The sequence below is a fragment of the Podarcis vaucheri genome (genome assembly GCF_965113315.1).
Source record: "Podarcis vaucheri genome assembly, chromosome: 7".
In the NCBI taxonomy this organism is placed as follows: Eukaryota; Metazoa; Chordata; class Lepidosauria; order Squamata; family Lacertidae; genus Podarcis; species Podarcis vaucheri.
In genome coordinates, this window is record NC_138765.1 from 98951064 (window position 1) to 98964634 (window position 13571).

Here is a 13571-nt window from a genome sequence, read left to right on the forward strand (position 1 = left end):
ACTGAAGGACGCTAACTTCCAATGTTCCAGCTCTCGTGTGCCATTTTTCAGCAGTTCATTTTTTGAACCTGCTGCTCCATAAGCCTGGGATATTTCTCCACCTTTGAGCCAAACAGCTACTTATTGAAAGTGCATTTTCTCTCTCTGTCTGTCCTGCTGTTTTTTCATGATCTTCCTTTCTCCCCTCTGCATTCCCTTTCTCTTACATACCATAGTTTATTAGATTGCAAGCCTGGGAGTCAGAATGTGCCCCTCTTTGATTTCTGCGTGGTGCCCAGCAGGATGCTGAGGACAGCACAAACAGCAAATGTTGGCGAAAGGTCAACTGCAGGAATCAAATAGTCCTCATATATAGAAATGACAGAAATAGATGAAAGGAGAAAGAGAGTAGCAAGTAAGATAAAAGAAAAACAAGCAAAATGGTTCAGGGCAGTTAAAGGTGAAGAAAAGAAACAGAAATCATGCAGGATTATAATACTTCAGAATTTTGGGCAGCTATCCCTGAAGCCTTTGGAGCGCAGCTGGAGTCGCTTTCGCTGAAGCCAAGGAGAGTCCAGATAAGCTGTTTAAGTTTCAAAGAAACTCAAAAAACAGGGCTGAAAAGCTCCTGACTGCTGATGTTAAAGACTGGTACAGGGAGTTTCCAATCACAGGTTTTTATACTGTAAGGCAAAAGAATTTTTAAAGGGACAGACCATCTAGTTCAAACAAAGGGGGGATTGCTAAGATTTGTAAAGAATAACCAGAATAATATTAAATAGAGTTGTAAGAAATTATTACAAGAAGGAACGAAAGTCGATATAAGAATTGAGACCTGACGGAATTAAGGAACCAAATATAAAAATAAAATACGTTTATTTCTCAAAATATCTGCATTTCATAGAATCATAGAATCATAGAATCATAGAGTTGGAAGAGACCACAAGGGCCATCGAGTCCAACCCCCTGCCAAGCAGGAAACACCATCAGAGCACTCCTGACATATGGTTGTCAAGCCTCTGCTTAAAGACCTCCAAAGTAGGAGACTCCACCACACTCCTTGGCAGCAAATTCCACTGTCGAACAGCTCTCACTGTCAGGAAGTTCTTCCTAATGTTTAGGTGGAATCTTCTTTCTTGTAGTTTGGATCCATTGCTCCGTGTCCGCTTCTCTGGAGCATCAGAAAACAACCTTTCTACCTCCTCTATGTGACATCCTTTTATATATTTGAACATGGCTATCATATCACCCCTTAACCTCCTCTTCTCCAGGCTAAACATGCCCAGCTCCCTTAGCCGTTCCTCATAAGGCATCGTTTCCAGGCCTTTGACCATTTTGGTTGCCCTCTTCTGGACACGTTCCAGTTTGTCAGTGTCCTTCTTGAATTGTGGTGCCCAGAACTGGACACAGTACTCCAGGTGTGGTCTGACCAGAGCAGAATACAGTGGCACTATTACTTCCCTTGATCTAGATGCTATACTCCTATTGATACAGCCCAGAATTGCATTGGCTTTTTTAGCTGCCGCGTCACACTGTTGGCTCATGTCAAGTTTGTGGTCAACCAAGACTCCTAGATCCTTTTCACATGTACTGCTCTCAAGCCAGGTGTCACCCATCTTGTATTTGTGCCTCTCATTTTTTTTGCCCAAGTGCAATACTTTACATTTCTCCCTGTTAAAATTCATCTTGTTTGTTTTTGCCCAGTTCTCTAATCTGTCAAGGTCGTTTTGAAGTGTGATCCTGTCCTCTGGGGTGTTAGCCACCCCTCCCAGTTTGGTGTCATCTGCAAATTTGATCAGGATGCCCTTGAGTCCATCATCCAAGTCGTTGATAAAGATGTTGAATAAGACCGGGCCCAAGACAGAACCCTGTGGCACCCCACTAGTCACTCTTCTCCAGGATGAAGAGGAACCATTGATGAGCACCCTTTGGGTTCGGTCAGTCAGCCAGTTACAAATCCACTGAGTGGTAGCATAGTCAAGACCACATTTTACCAGCTTCTTTACAAGAATATCATGGGGCACCTTGTCAAATGCCTTGCTGAAATCAAGGTAGGCTACATCCACTGCGTTCCCTTCATCTACCAGGCTTGTAATTCTGTCAAAAAACGAGATCAGGTTAGTCTGACATGACTTATTTTTCAGAAATCCATGCTGACTATTGGTGATCACAGCATTCCTTTCTAGGTGCTCACAGACTGTTTGCTTAATGATCTGCTCCAGAATCTTCCCTGGTATTGATGTCAGACTGACTGGGCGGTAATTATTTGGGTCCTCTCTTTCCCCCTTTTTGAAAATAGGGACAACATTTGCCCTCCTCCAGTCTGCCGGGACTTCGCCTGTTCTCCAGGAATTCTCAAAGATGACTGCCAGTGGTTCTGAGATCACATCTGCCAGTTCTTTTAATACTCTTGGATGCAGTTCATCTGGCCCTGGAGACTTGAATACATCTAATCTAGCCAAATATTCTTGTACTATCTCCTTAGTTATTCTGGGCTGTGTTTCCTTTGCTGAATCATTTGCTCCAAATTCTTCAGGTCGGGCATTGTTTTCCTTATCGGAGAAGACTGAGGCAAAGAAGGCATTGAGGAGTTCAGCCCTTTCTGTGTCCCCTGTTTGCATTTCACCATCTTCTCCTCTGAGTGACCCCACTGTTTCTTTGTTCTTCCTTTTGCTACGAACATACCCATAAAAGCCTTTTTTGTTGCTTTTAACCTCTCTAGCAAGCCTGAGTTCATTCTGTGCTTTAGCTTTTCTGACTTTGTGTCTACATGTGCTGGCTATTTGTTTGAATTCCTCTTTGGTGGTTTCCCCCCTTTTCCATTTTTTGTACACATCCTTTTTTAATCTTAATTCAGTTAAAAGTTCTTTAGATAGCCACCCTGGCTTCTTTAGGCACCTTCCATGTTTCCGTCTCATTGGTATTGCCTGACGTTGTGCTTTTAGTATCTCCCTCTTAACAAACTCCCAGCCATCATGAACTCCCTTTCCTTTTAGTATTGCTGTCCATGGGATCTCACCCAGCACTTCCCTAAGTTTTATGAAGTCGGCTTTCTTAAAGTCAAGAAATTGAGTCCTAGTATGCTTGGCTGCTACTTTCCGATGTATAGTAAACTTCAGAAGAGCATGATCACTCGCGCCTAATGATCCTTCCACATCTACCCCACTAACCAGGTCATCAACATTGGTTAGGACCAGGTCTAAAATGGCTGTTCCTCTTGTTGCTTCTCCCACTTTCTGGACAATGAAGTTGTCTGCAAGGCCAGTGAGGAATCTGTTTGACCTTATGCTCTTGGCTGAGTTTGACGTCCAACAAATATCCGGGTAATTGAAGTCCCCCATTACTACTATCTCCCTTCCTTTTGCATGCTTGGCCATCTGTTCCAGGAAGGCATCATCTATGTCCTCCGTTTGGCTTGGGGATCTATAGTAAACTCCCACAATGAGGTCTCTGTTATTCTTCTCTCCCTTAATTTTGACCCAAATGCTCTCACTTTGGCTTTGAGGTTCTAAATCTTGGATCTCTTCACAGGTATACACACCCCTGACATATAACGCCACTCCTCCTCCTTTCTTGTCTGGTCTGTTTCTCTGAAATAGATTGTATCCCCCCATTATTACATTCCAATCGTGGGACTTATCCCACCAGGTTTCAGTGATGCCTATTATGTCATATTTAGTTTGCTGTACCAAGAGCTCAAGCTCATCTTGTTTATTTCCCATGCTTTGCGCATTAGTGTACAGACATTGAAGTCCATTAATCATTCCCCCGTGTCTCTTATTTAAGGATTTTTTCCTCCCTCCACTAGGTCCGCGTGCTGTTTGCTCCACTTGGTCTATGACATTTGGATGATCATCTTCATTAATTGATAGACTCCTACCTTCAGGAGCACTGTCTCCCTCCCCCACATTAGTCAGTTTAAAGCCCTCCTGATGAGGTTTCTGAGATTTTTGGCAAAAACATTTCTCCCAACCGTTGTGAGGTGCAGCCCATCACTTGCCAGAAGTCCATCTTCAAGAAACTGCAGTCCGTGATCTAAGAATCCAAACCGTTCCTGTTTACACCATTTGCGAAGCCAGCTGTTCACTTCCACTATTTTGCCCTCTCTCCCTGGGCCACGTCGTTCAACTGGGAGGACAGACGAGATGACAATTTGTGCATTTAGTTGCTTCAATTTCCTGCCGAGAGCCTCGTAGTCTCTTTTGATCTTCTGGAGGCTATTGCTTGCAGTGTCATTGGTTCCCACATGAACCAAGAGGAAGGGGTATTCGTCAGTGGGTTTTATGATTCCTTGCAGTCGTTCAGTTACATCTTGGATCTTAGCCCCGGGGAGACAGCACACTTCCCGAGACATCTTGTCAGGCCCACAGATCACTGCTTCTGTTCCCCTCAGTAGGGAATCCCCTATCACCACTACACGCCTCCTCTTGGGTTTGGTTGGGGTTCTTCCGTGAGCTGTCCGTTCCAAGGTCGCCTGCACATTCCCTGAGGACTGACTTTGCTGCTCGTCTTCATATACCTGATCGACTGTAATGAGGGAGAGATCCTCAAATGGAGTCTGCTCTTCGTCTTCCATGCTAGGGGAGAGGACCTCAAAGCGATTGTGTATTTCTAAACAATCAGAGTGAACCCTGGGCCTCCTACTTCTTTGAGTCACGTTTCTCCATATATCTGGCTCCTGTGTTGGTGAACTAGCCTCCTTCTCAGGGGAGTCCCCTGTCTCCTCTCTGGTGGAGACGGTGTGCTCTGTTGCTTCCAAGAAGAGCTCCAGCTCTCTAATTCTTTGGAGCGTAGCTACACGTTCCTCCAGTTGCTGGACTTTGTCTTTTAAAAGGGTAATCAACATGCAATTGCTGCAGGTAAAGCTGCCTGCAACCTTTGGCAAGATGGCAAACATTGCGCAGGAATCGCAGGCGACTGCAGCTGTTCCCTCCCCTTCCATCTTGAGATCGTGTCGTTGGGGGTAGCTACAGAGGTCCTCCATCACAAAAAGCTTGAGGACAGGACAAATAACTCCCCCCCACACACACAAAAAAAACCTAGGTCTCCCCCAACAAACGTTTGAGACTAGCTCCCCTAAATCTAAAAGATGGGTATAACTGCCCTTCAGACTCTGATAAGCTCCTCCCACAGCTAATCCCCTGCCTCAACAGAAACCCTGCCCCCTCTGACCTTTACACAGGGAAAACAGCTAATCAGCCACAAAGAAACACACACACACACACACACACACACACACAAGAAAACCCTTTTTGCTCCTTCTTCAACTGCTGCCCTTCAGACGTAAACAGCATTTATCTCAGGAGTTTGAGGTTTATAAATGATCAACCATCTGAAATCCACTGCCTTACGTTTAGCTTCTAAGAAGTGAGATGTAAGAGGTGCTTCCGTAACGTAACGTTCTGTAAAGGTAATGTTTCTGTGCCATTTCTCAGTTCCGCGACTGTCTCCCCCCCCCCCCATCAGCCTCACCTGTGGAGCTCCTCTTCGGACGGGGAGTACTTGGCGGTGACGTCAGCCAGGTCTCCGAAAATCTGGTTGCCGTAGACGGTCAGCGAGGAGAGGAGGGCCAGCTCCTGCCAGGTGGAGCCCAGGAGACAGGTGTAGTCCTTGATGGACAGCTCGCCAAAGAAGGGCAACTTCTTGACCCAGGCGATCTGGCGGAAAAGGAGCTCATCGGCCAGGCGGCAGAGCAGCACAAAGAGCTCCGACTGGGTCACTTTGTACCTGCGGGAGGGAGAGCGGTTAGGGGCCCAAAGCGAGTGTCGGTTATGGGCCCACCGGCCGACGTTGCATTCGCACCGTTTAATACCACCCCTCCGTGGGTTTCTTTTTCACGGGTCTGCTTTGCATTTTTTAAAGGACGCGGGTGATGCTGTGGGTTAAATCACTGAGCCTAGGGTGGTCGGTTCGAATCCCCGTCAAGGGGCAAGCGCCCGTCACTCAGTCCCTGCTCCCGCCACCCTGCAGATTGAAAGCACATCAAAAGTGCAAGTGGATCAATAGGTCCCGCTCCGGAGGGAAGGTAAACAGCATTTCCGTGCGCCCCCCCCCGTGTGACAAGGCTCCCCACTGTGCTGCTCTGAGGGGGCCAACAGCGGGCAGAAAGGGGGTGCGCCACTCACCCGTCTTCGATGAGCATGGGGGTGCCGAGGGGCCCCATGTCCTCGGCCGAGACCAGCTGGCTGATGAGGAGAGCGGGAGCCTGGGGGTCAAGGCTCCGGGGGGGGGGGGCGGGGGCAGCAGGGCCGAGTGCGCCGGGCAGCTCTGAAGGTGCGGGAGGTATTGGTAGGGGGTTGGCCCCGGGCCCCCCAGGTATGGATCCCTGAGTGCAGCAAATCCGTTCAGCTCAACAGATCTGCTGGAATAGGAAAGGCGGGGGTTAAGAGGCAGGGGTAGGGGGGCGCAGGAAATGGAAGAGGGGGGGTCCAGAGCTTCAACCATTCCATGCCATGATTAATTGTTTGATTGAATCAATATATCAACCGATACCAACGATGGCCAGACTTGGGGATGTTTTGGGACTACAATTCCCATCATCCCTGTCCTGGGAGCAGGCGATGATGGGAGTCAAACGTGGCCTTCCTGCTGTTTGGGGATTACATTGCCCATCTTCCCTGACCACTGCTCCTGGGAGCTAGGGATGATGGGAGTCAAACGTGGCCTTCCGGCTGTTTGGGGACTACATTTCCCATTATCCCTAACCACTGGTCCTACAAGCTATGGATGATGGGAGTCAAATGTGGCCTTCCGGCTGTTTGGGGACTACAATTCCAATCATCCCTGACCACTGCTCCTGGGAGCTAGGAATTATGCGAGTCAAACACGGCCCTCTAGCTGTTTGGGGATTACAATTCCCATCTTCCCTGACCACTGGTCCTCGGAGCTAGAGATGATGGGAGTCAAACGTGGCCCTCTAGCTGTTTTGGGACTACAATTCCCATCTTCCCTGACCACTGCTCCTGGGAGCTAGAGATGATGGGAGTCAAACGTGGCCCTCTAGCTGTTTGGGGACTACAATTCCCATCTTCCCTGACCACTGCTCCTCGGAGCTAGAGATGATGGGAGTCAAACGTGGCCCTCTAGCTGTTTGGGGACTACAATTCCCACCTTCCCTGACCACTGGTCCTGGGAGCTAGGGATCATGGGAGTCAAAAATGGCCCTCTAGCTGTTTGGGGATTACAATTCCCATCTTCCCTGACCACTGGTCCTCGGAGCTAGAGATGATGGGAGTCAAACGTGGCCCTCTAGCTGTTTTGGGACTACAATTCCCATCTTCCCTGACCACTGCTCCTGGGAGCTAGAGATGATGGGAGTCAAACGTGGCCCTCTAGCTGTTTGGGGACTACAATTCCCATCTTCCCTGACCACTGCTCCTCGGAGCTAGAGATGATGGGAGTCAAACGTGGCCCTCTAGCTGTTTGGGGACTACAATTCCCATCTTCCCTGACCACTGCTCCTGTGAGCTAGGGATGATGGGAGTCAAACGTGGCCTTCCTGTTGTTTGGGGACTACAATTCCCATCTTCCCTGACCACTGCTCCTGGGAGCTAGAGATGATGGGAGTCAAACGTGGCCCTCTAGCTGTTTGGGGACTACAATTCCCATCTTCCCTGACCACTGCTCCTCGGAGCTAGAGATGATGGGAGTCAAACGTGGCCCTCTAGCTGTTTGGGGACTACAATTCCCACCTTCCCTGACCACTGGTCCTGGGAGCTAGGGATCATGGGAGTCAAAAATGGCCCTCTAGCTGTTTGGGGATTACAATTCCCATCTTCCCTGACCACTGGTCCTCGGAGCTAGAGATGATGGGAGTCAAACGTGGCCCTCTAGCTGTTTTGGGACTACAATTCCCATCTTCCCTGACCACTGCTCCTGGGAGCTAGAGATGATGGGAGTCAAACGTGGCCCTCTAGCTGTTTGGGGACTACAATTCCCATCTTCCCTGACCACTGCTCCTCGGAGCTAGAGATGATGGGAGTCAAACGTGGCCCTCTAGCTGTTTGGGGACTACAATTCCCATCTTCCCTGACCACTGCTCCTGTGAGCTAGGGATGATGGGAGTCAAACGTGGCCTTCCTGTTGTTTGGGGACTACAATTCCCATCTTCCCTGACCACTGCTCCTGGGAGCTAGGGATGATGGGAGTCAAACGTGGCCTTCCTGTTGTTTGGGGACTACAATTCCCATCTTCCTTAACCACTGCTCCTGGGAGCTTGGAATGAATGATGGGAGTCAAACGTGGCCCTCTAGCTGTTTGGGGACAACAATTCCCATCTTCCCTGATCACTGCTCCTGGGAGCTAGGGATGATGGGAGTCAAACGTGGCCCTCTAGCTGTTTGGGGACTACAATTCCCATCTTCCCTGACCACTGGTCCTGGGAGCTAGGGATCATGGGAGTCAAACGTGGCACTCTCGCTGTTTGGGGACTACAATTCCCATCTTCCCTGACCACTGCTCCTGGGAGATTATGAGTGATGGGAGTCAAATGTGGCCCTCTAGCTGTTTGGGGACTACAATTCCCATCATCCCTGACCACTGCTCCTGGGAGCTAGGAATGATGGGAGTCAAACGTGGCCTTCCTGCTGTTTCGGGACTACAATTCCCATCTTCCCTGACCACTGCTCCAGGGGGCTGGGGATGATGGGAGTCAAACATGGCCTTCCTGCTGTTTCGGGACTACAATTCCCATTTTCCCTGACCACTGCTCCTGGGAGATAGGGTTGATGGGAATCAAACGTGGCCTTCCGGCTGTTTGGGGACTACAATTCCCATCATCCCTGACCACTGGTCCTACGAGCTAGGGATGATGGGAGTCAAACGTGGCCCTCTAGCTGTTTGGGGACTAAAATTCCCATCTTCCCTGACCACTGCTCCTGGCAGCTAGGGATGATGGGAGTCAAACGTGGCCCTCTAGCTGTTTGGGGACTACAATTCCCATCTTCCTTAACCACTACTCCTGGGAGCTTGGAATGAATGATGGGAGTCAAACGTGGCCCTCTAGCTGTTTGGGGACAACAATTCCCATCTTCCCTGACCACTGGTCCTACAAGCTAGGGATGATGGGAGTCAAATGTGGCCCTCTAGCTCTTTGGGGACTACAATTCCCATCTTCCCTGAACACTGCTCCTGGGAGCTTAAGGGTCATGGGAGTCAAACGTGGCCTTCCGGCTGTTTCGGGACTATAATTCCCATCTTCCCTGACCACTGCTCCTGGGAGCTAGGGATGATGGGAGTCAAACGTGGCCCTCTAGCTGTTTGGGGACTACAATTCCCATCTTCCCTGACCACTGGTCCTGGGAGCTAGGGATCATGGGAGTCAAACGTGGCACTCTCGCTGTTTGGGGACTACAATTCCCATCTTCCCTGACCACTGCTCCTGGGAGCTTATGAGTGATGGGAGTCAAATGTGGCCCTCTAGCTGTTTGGGGACTACAATTCCCATCATCCCTGACCACTGCTCCTGGGAGCTAGGAATGATTCGAGTCAAACGTGGCCCTCCAGCAGTTTGGGGACTACAATTACCATCATCCCTGACCACTGGTCCTATGAGCTAGGGATGATGGGAGTCAAACGTGGCCCTCCAGCGGTTTGGGGACTACAATTACCATCATCCCTGACCACTGGTCCTATGAGCTAGGGATGATGGGAGTCAAACATGGCCCTCCAGCAGTTTGGGGACTACAATTACCATCATCCCTGACCACTGGTCCTATGAGCTAGGGATGATGGGAGTCAAACATGGCCCTCCAGCGGTTTGGGGACTACAATTACCATCATCCCTGACCACTGGTCCTATGAGCTAGGGATGATGGGAGTCAAACATGGCCCTCCAGCAGTTTGAGGACTACAACTCCCATCTTCCCTGACCACTGGACCTATGAGCTAGGGATGATGGGAATCAAACGTGGCCTTCCGGCTGTTTGGGGACTACAATTCCCACCATCCCTGACCACTGCTCCTGGGAGCTAGGGATGATGGGAGTCAAACGTGGCCTTCCGGCTGTTTGGGGACTACAATTCCCATCATCCCTGACCACTGCTCCTGGGAGCTAGGGATGAGGGGAGTCAAACACGGCCTTCCAGCTTTTTGGGGACTACAATTCCCATCTTCCCTGACCGCTGCTCCTGGGAGCTAGGGATGATGGGAGTCAAACGTGGCCTTCCGGCTGTTTGGAGACTACAATTCCCATTTTCCCTGACCACTGCTCCTGGGAGCTAGGGATGATGGGAGTCAAACATGGCCCTCCAGCTGTTTGGGGACTACAATTCCCATCATCCCTGACCACTGCTCCTGGGGGCTGGGGATGATGGGAGTCAAACGTGAACTTCCGGCTGTTTGGGGACTACATTTCCCATCATCTGTGACCACTGGTTCTACGAGGAAGGGATGATGGGAATCAAACGTGGCCTTCCGGCTGTTTGGGGACTACAATTCCAATCATCCCTGACCACTGGTCCTACGAGTTAGGGATGATGGGAGTCAAACATGGCTTTCCTGCTGTTTCGGGACTACAATTCCCATTTTCCCTGACCACTGCTCCTGGGAGATAGGGATGATGGGAGTCAAACGTGGACTTCCGGCTGTTTGGGGACTACAATTCCCATCTTCCCTGACCACTGGTCCTACAAGCTAGGGATGATGGGAGTCAAACGTGGCCCTCTAGCTGTTTGGGGACTACAATTCCCATCTTCCCTGACCGCTTGTCCTGGGAGCTAGGGATGATGGGAGTCAAACATGGCCCTCTAGATGTTTGGGGACTACAATTCCCATCATCCCTGACCACTGTTCCTGGGAGTTAGGAATGAATGATGGGAGTCAAACGTGGCCCTCTAGCTGTTTGGGGACTACAATTCCCATCTTCCCTGACCACTGGTCCTGGGAGTTAGGAATGAATGATGGGAGTCAAACGTGGCCCTCTAGATGTTTGGGGACTACAATTCCCATCATCCCTGACCACTGTTCCTGGGAGTTAGGAATGAATGATGGGAGTCAAACGTGGCCCTCTAGCTGTTTGGGGACTACAATTCCCATCTTCCCTGACCACTGGTCCTACGAGCTAGGGATGATGGGAGTCAAACATGGCCTTCTGACTGTTTCGGGACTACAATTCCCAGCTTCCTTAACCACTACTCAAAGGAGCTAGGGATGATGGGAGTCAAATGTGGCCCTCTAGCTGCTTTGGAGACTACAATTCCCATCTTCCCTGACCACTGCTCCTGGGAGCTAGGGATCATGGGAGTCAAACGTGGCCCTCTAGCTGTTTGGGGACTACAATTCCCATCTTCCCTGACCATTGGTCCTACGAGCTAGGGATGATGGGAGTCAAACGTGGTCTTCCGGCTGTTTGGGGACTACAATTCCCATCTTCCCTGACCACTGGTCCTACAAGCTAGGAATGAATGATGGGAGTCAAACGTGGCCTTCCGGCTGTTTGGGGACTACAATTCCCCTCTTTCTTAACCACTGCTCCTGTGAGCTAGGAATTAATGATGGGAGTCAAAAGTGGCCCTCTAGCTGTTTGGGGACTACAATTACCATCATCCCTGACCACTGCTCCTGGGAGCTAGGAATGATTCGAGTCAAACGTGGCCCTCCAGCAGTTTGGGGACTAGAATTACCATCATCCCTGACCACTGGTCCTATGAGCTAGAGATGATGGGAGTCAAACGTGGCCCTCTAGCTGTTTGGGGACTACAATTCCCATCTTCCCTGACCACTGCTCCTCGGAGCTAGAGATGATGGGAGTCAAACGTGGCCCTCTAGCTGTTTGGGGACTACAATTCCCATCTTCCCTGACCACTGCTCCTGTGAGCTAGGGATGATGGGAGTCAAACGTGGCCTTCCTGTTGTTTGGGGACTACAATTCCCATCTTCCCTGACCACTGCTCCTGGGAGCTAGAGATGATGGGAGTCAAACGTGGCCCTCTAGCTGTTTGGGGACTACAATTCCCATCTTCCCTGACCACTGCTCCTCGGAGCTAGAGATGATGGGAGTCAAACGTGGCCCTCTAGCTGTTTGGGGACTACAATTCCCACCTTCCCTGACCACTGGTCCTGGGAGCTAGGGATCATGGGAGTCAAAAATGGCCCTCTAGCTGTTTGGGGATTACAATTCCCATCTTCCCTGACCACTGGTCCTCGGAGCTAGAGATGATGGGAGTCAAACGTGGCCCTCTAGCTGTTTTGGGACTACAATTCCCATCTTCCCTGACCACTGCTCCTGGGAGCTAGAGATGATGGGAGTCAAACGTGGCCCTCTAGCTGTTTGGGGACTACAATTCCCATCTTCCCTGACCACTGCTCCTCGGAGCTAGAGATGATGGGAGTCAAACGTGGCCCTCTAGCTGTTTGGGGACTACAATTCCCATCTTCCCTGACCACTGCTCCTGTGAGCTAGGGATGATGGGAGTCAAACGTGGCCTTCCTGTTGTTTGGGGACTACAATTCCCATCTTCCCTGACCACTGCTCCTGGGAGCTAGGGATGATGGGAGTCAAACGTGGCCTTCCTGTTGTTTGGGGACTACAATTCCCATCTTCCTTAACCACTGCTCCTGGGAGCTTGGAATGAATGATGGGAGTCAAACGTGGCCCTCTAGCTGTTTGGGGACAACAATTCCCATCTTCCCTGATCACTGCTCCTGGGAGCTAGGGATGATGGGAGTCAAACGTGGCCCTCTAGCTGTTTGGGGACTACAATTCCCATCTTCCCTGACCACTGGTCCTGGGAGCTAGGGATCATGGGAGTCAAACGTGGCACTCTCGCTGTTTGGGGACTACAATTCCCATCTTCCCTGACCACTGCTCCTGGGAGATTATGAGTGATGGGAGTCAAATGTGGCCCTCTAGCTGTTTGGGGACTACAATTCCCATCATCCCTGACCACTGCTCCTGGGAGCTAGGAATGATGGGAGTCAAACGTGGCCTTCCTGCTGTTTCGGGACTACAATTCCCATCTTCCCTGACCACTGCTCCAGGGGGCTGGGGATGATGGGAGTCAAACATGGCCTTCCTGCTGTTTCGGGACTACAATTCCCATTTTCCCTGACCACTGCTCCTGGGAGATAGGGATGATGGGAATCAAACGTGGCCTTCCGGCTGTTTGGGGACTACAATTCCCATCATCCCTGACCACTGGTCCTACGAGCTAGGGATGATGGGAGTCAAACGTGGCCCTCTAGCTGTTTGGGGACTAAAATTCCCATCTTCCCTGACCACTGCTCCTGGCAGCTAGGGATGATGGGAGTCAAACGTGGCCCTCTAGCTGTTTGGGGACTACAATTCCCATCTTCCTTAACCACTACTCCTGGGAGCTTGGAATGAATGATGGGAGTCAAACGTGGCCCTCTAGCTGTTTGGGGACAACAATTCCCATCTTCCCTGACCACTGGTCCTACAAGCTAGGGATGATGGGAGTCAAATGTGGCCCTCTAGCTCTTTGGGGACTACAATTCCCATCTTCCCTGAACACTGCTCCTGGGAGCTTAAGGGTCATGGGAGTCAAACGTGGCCTTCCGGCTGTTTCGGGACTATAATTCCCATCTTCCCTGACCACTGCTCCTGGGAGCTAGGGATGATGGGAGTCAAACGT

The 13571-nt window shown here is 50.4% G+C and overlaps 2 protein-coding genes across 3 annotated transcripts in view; one reads left to right on the forward strand and one right to left on the reverse strand.

The window, feature by feature from the left end:
- Nucleotides 1–13571, forward strand: part of LOC309538094 (uncharacterized protein) — a 177426-nt gene that overhangs the window by 150832 nt on the left and 13023 nt on the right. The gene's annotated exons all lie outside the window — the stretch shown is intronic.
- LOC309537919 (nuclear receptor subfamily 6 group A member 1-like) lies at nt 5295–6206 on the reverse strand. Its single transcript, XM_082233063.1, has 2 exons — nt 6105–6206; nt 5295–5706 (listed from the first exon to the last, which is right to left on the reverse strand). The coding sequence occupies exons 1-2, from the start codon at nt 6140–6142 to the stop codon at nt 5448–5450; spliced, it is 297 nt and encodes a 98-aa protein (XP_082089189.1). The 5' UTR covers nt 6143–6206; the 3' UTR covers nt 5295–5447.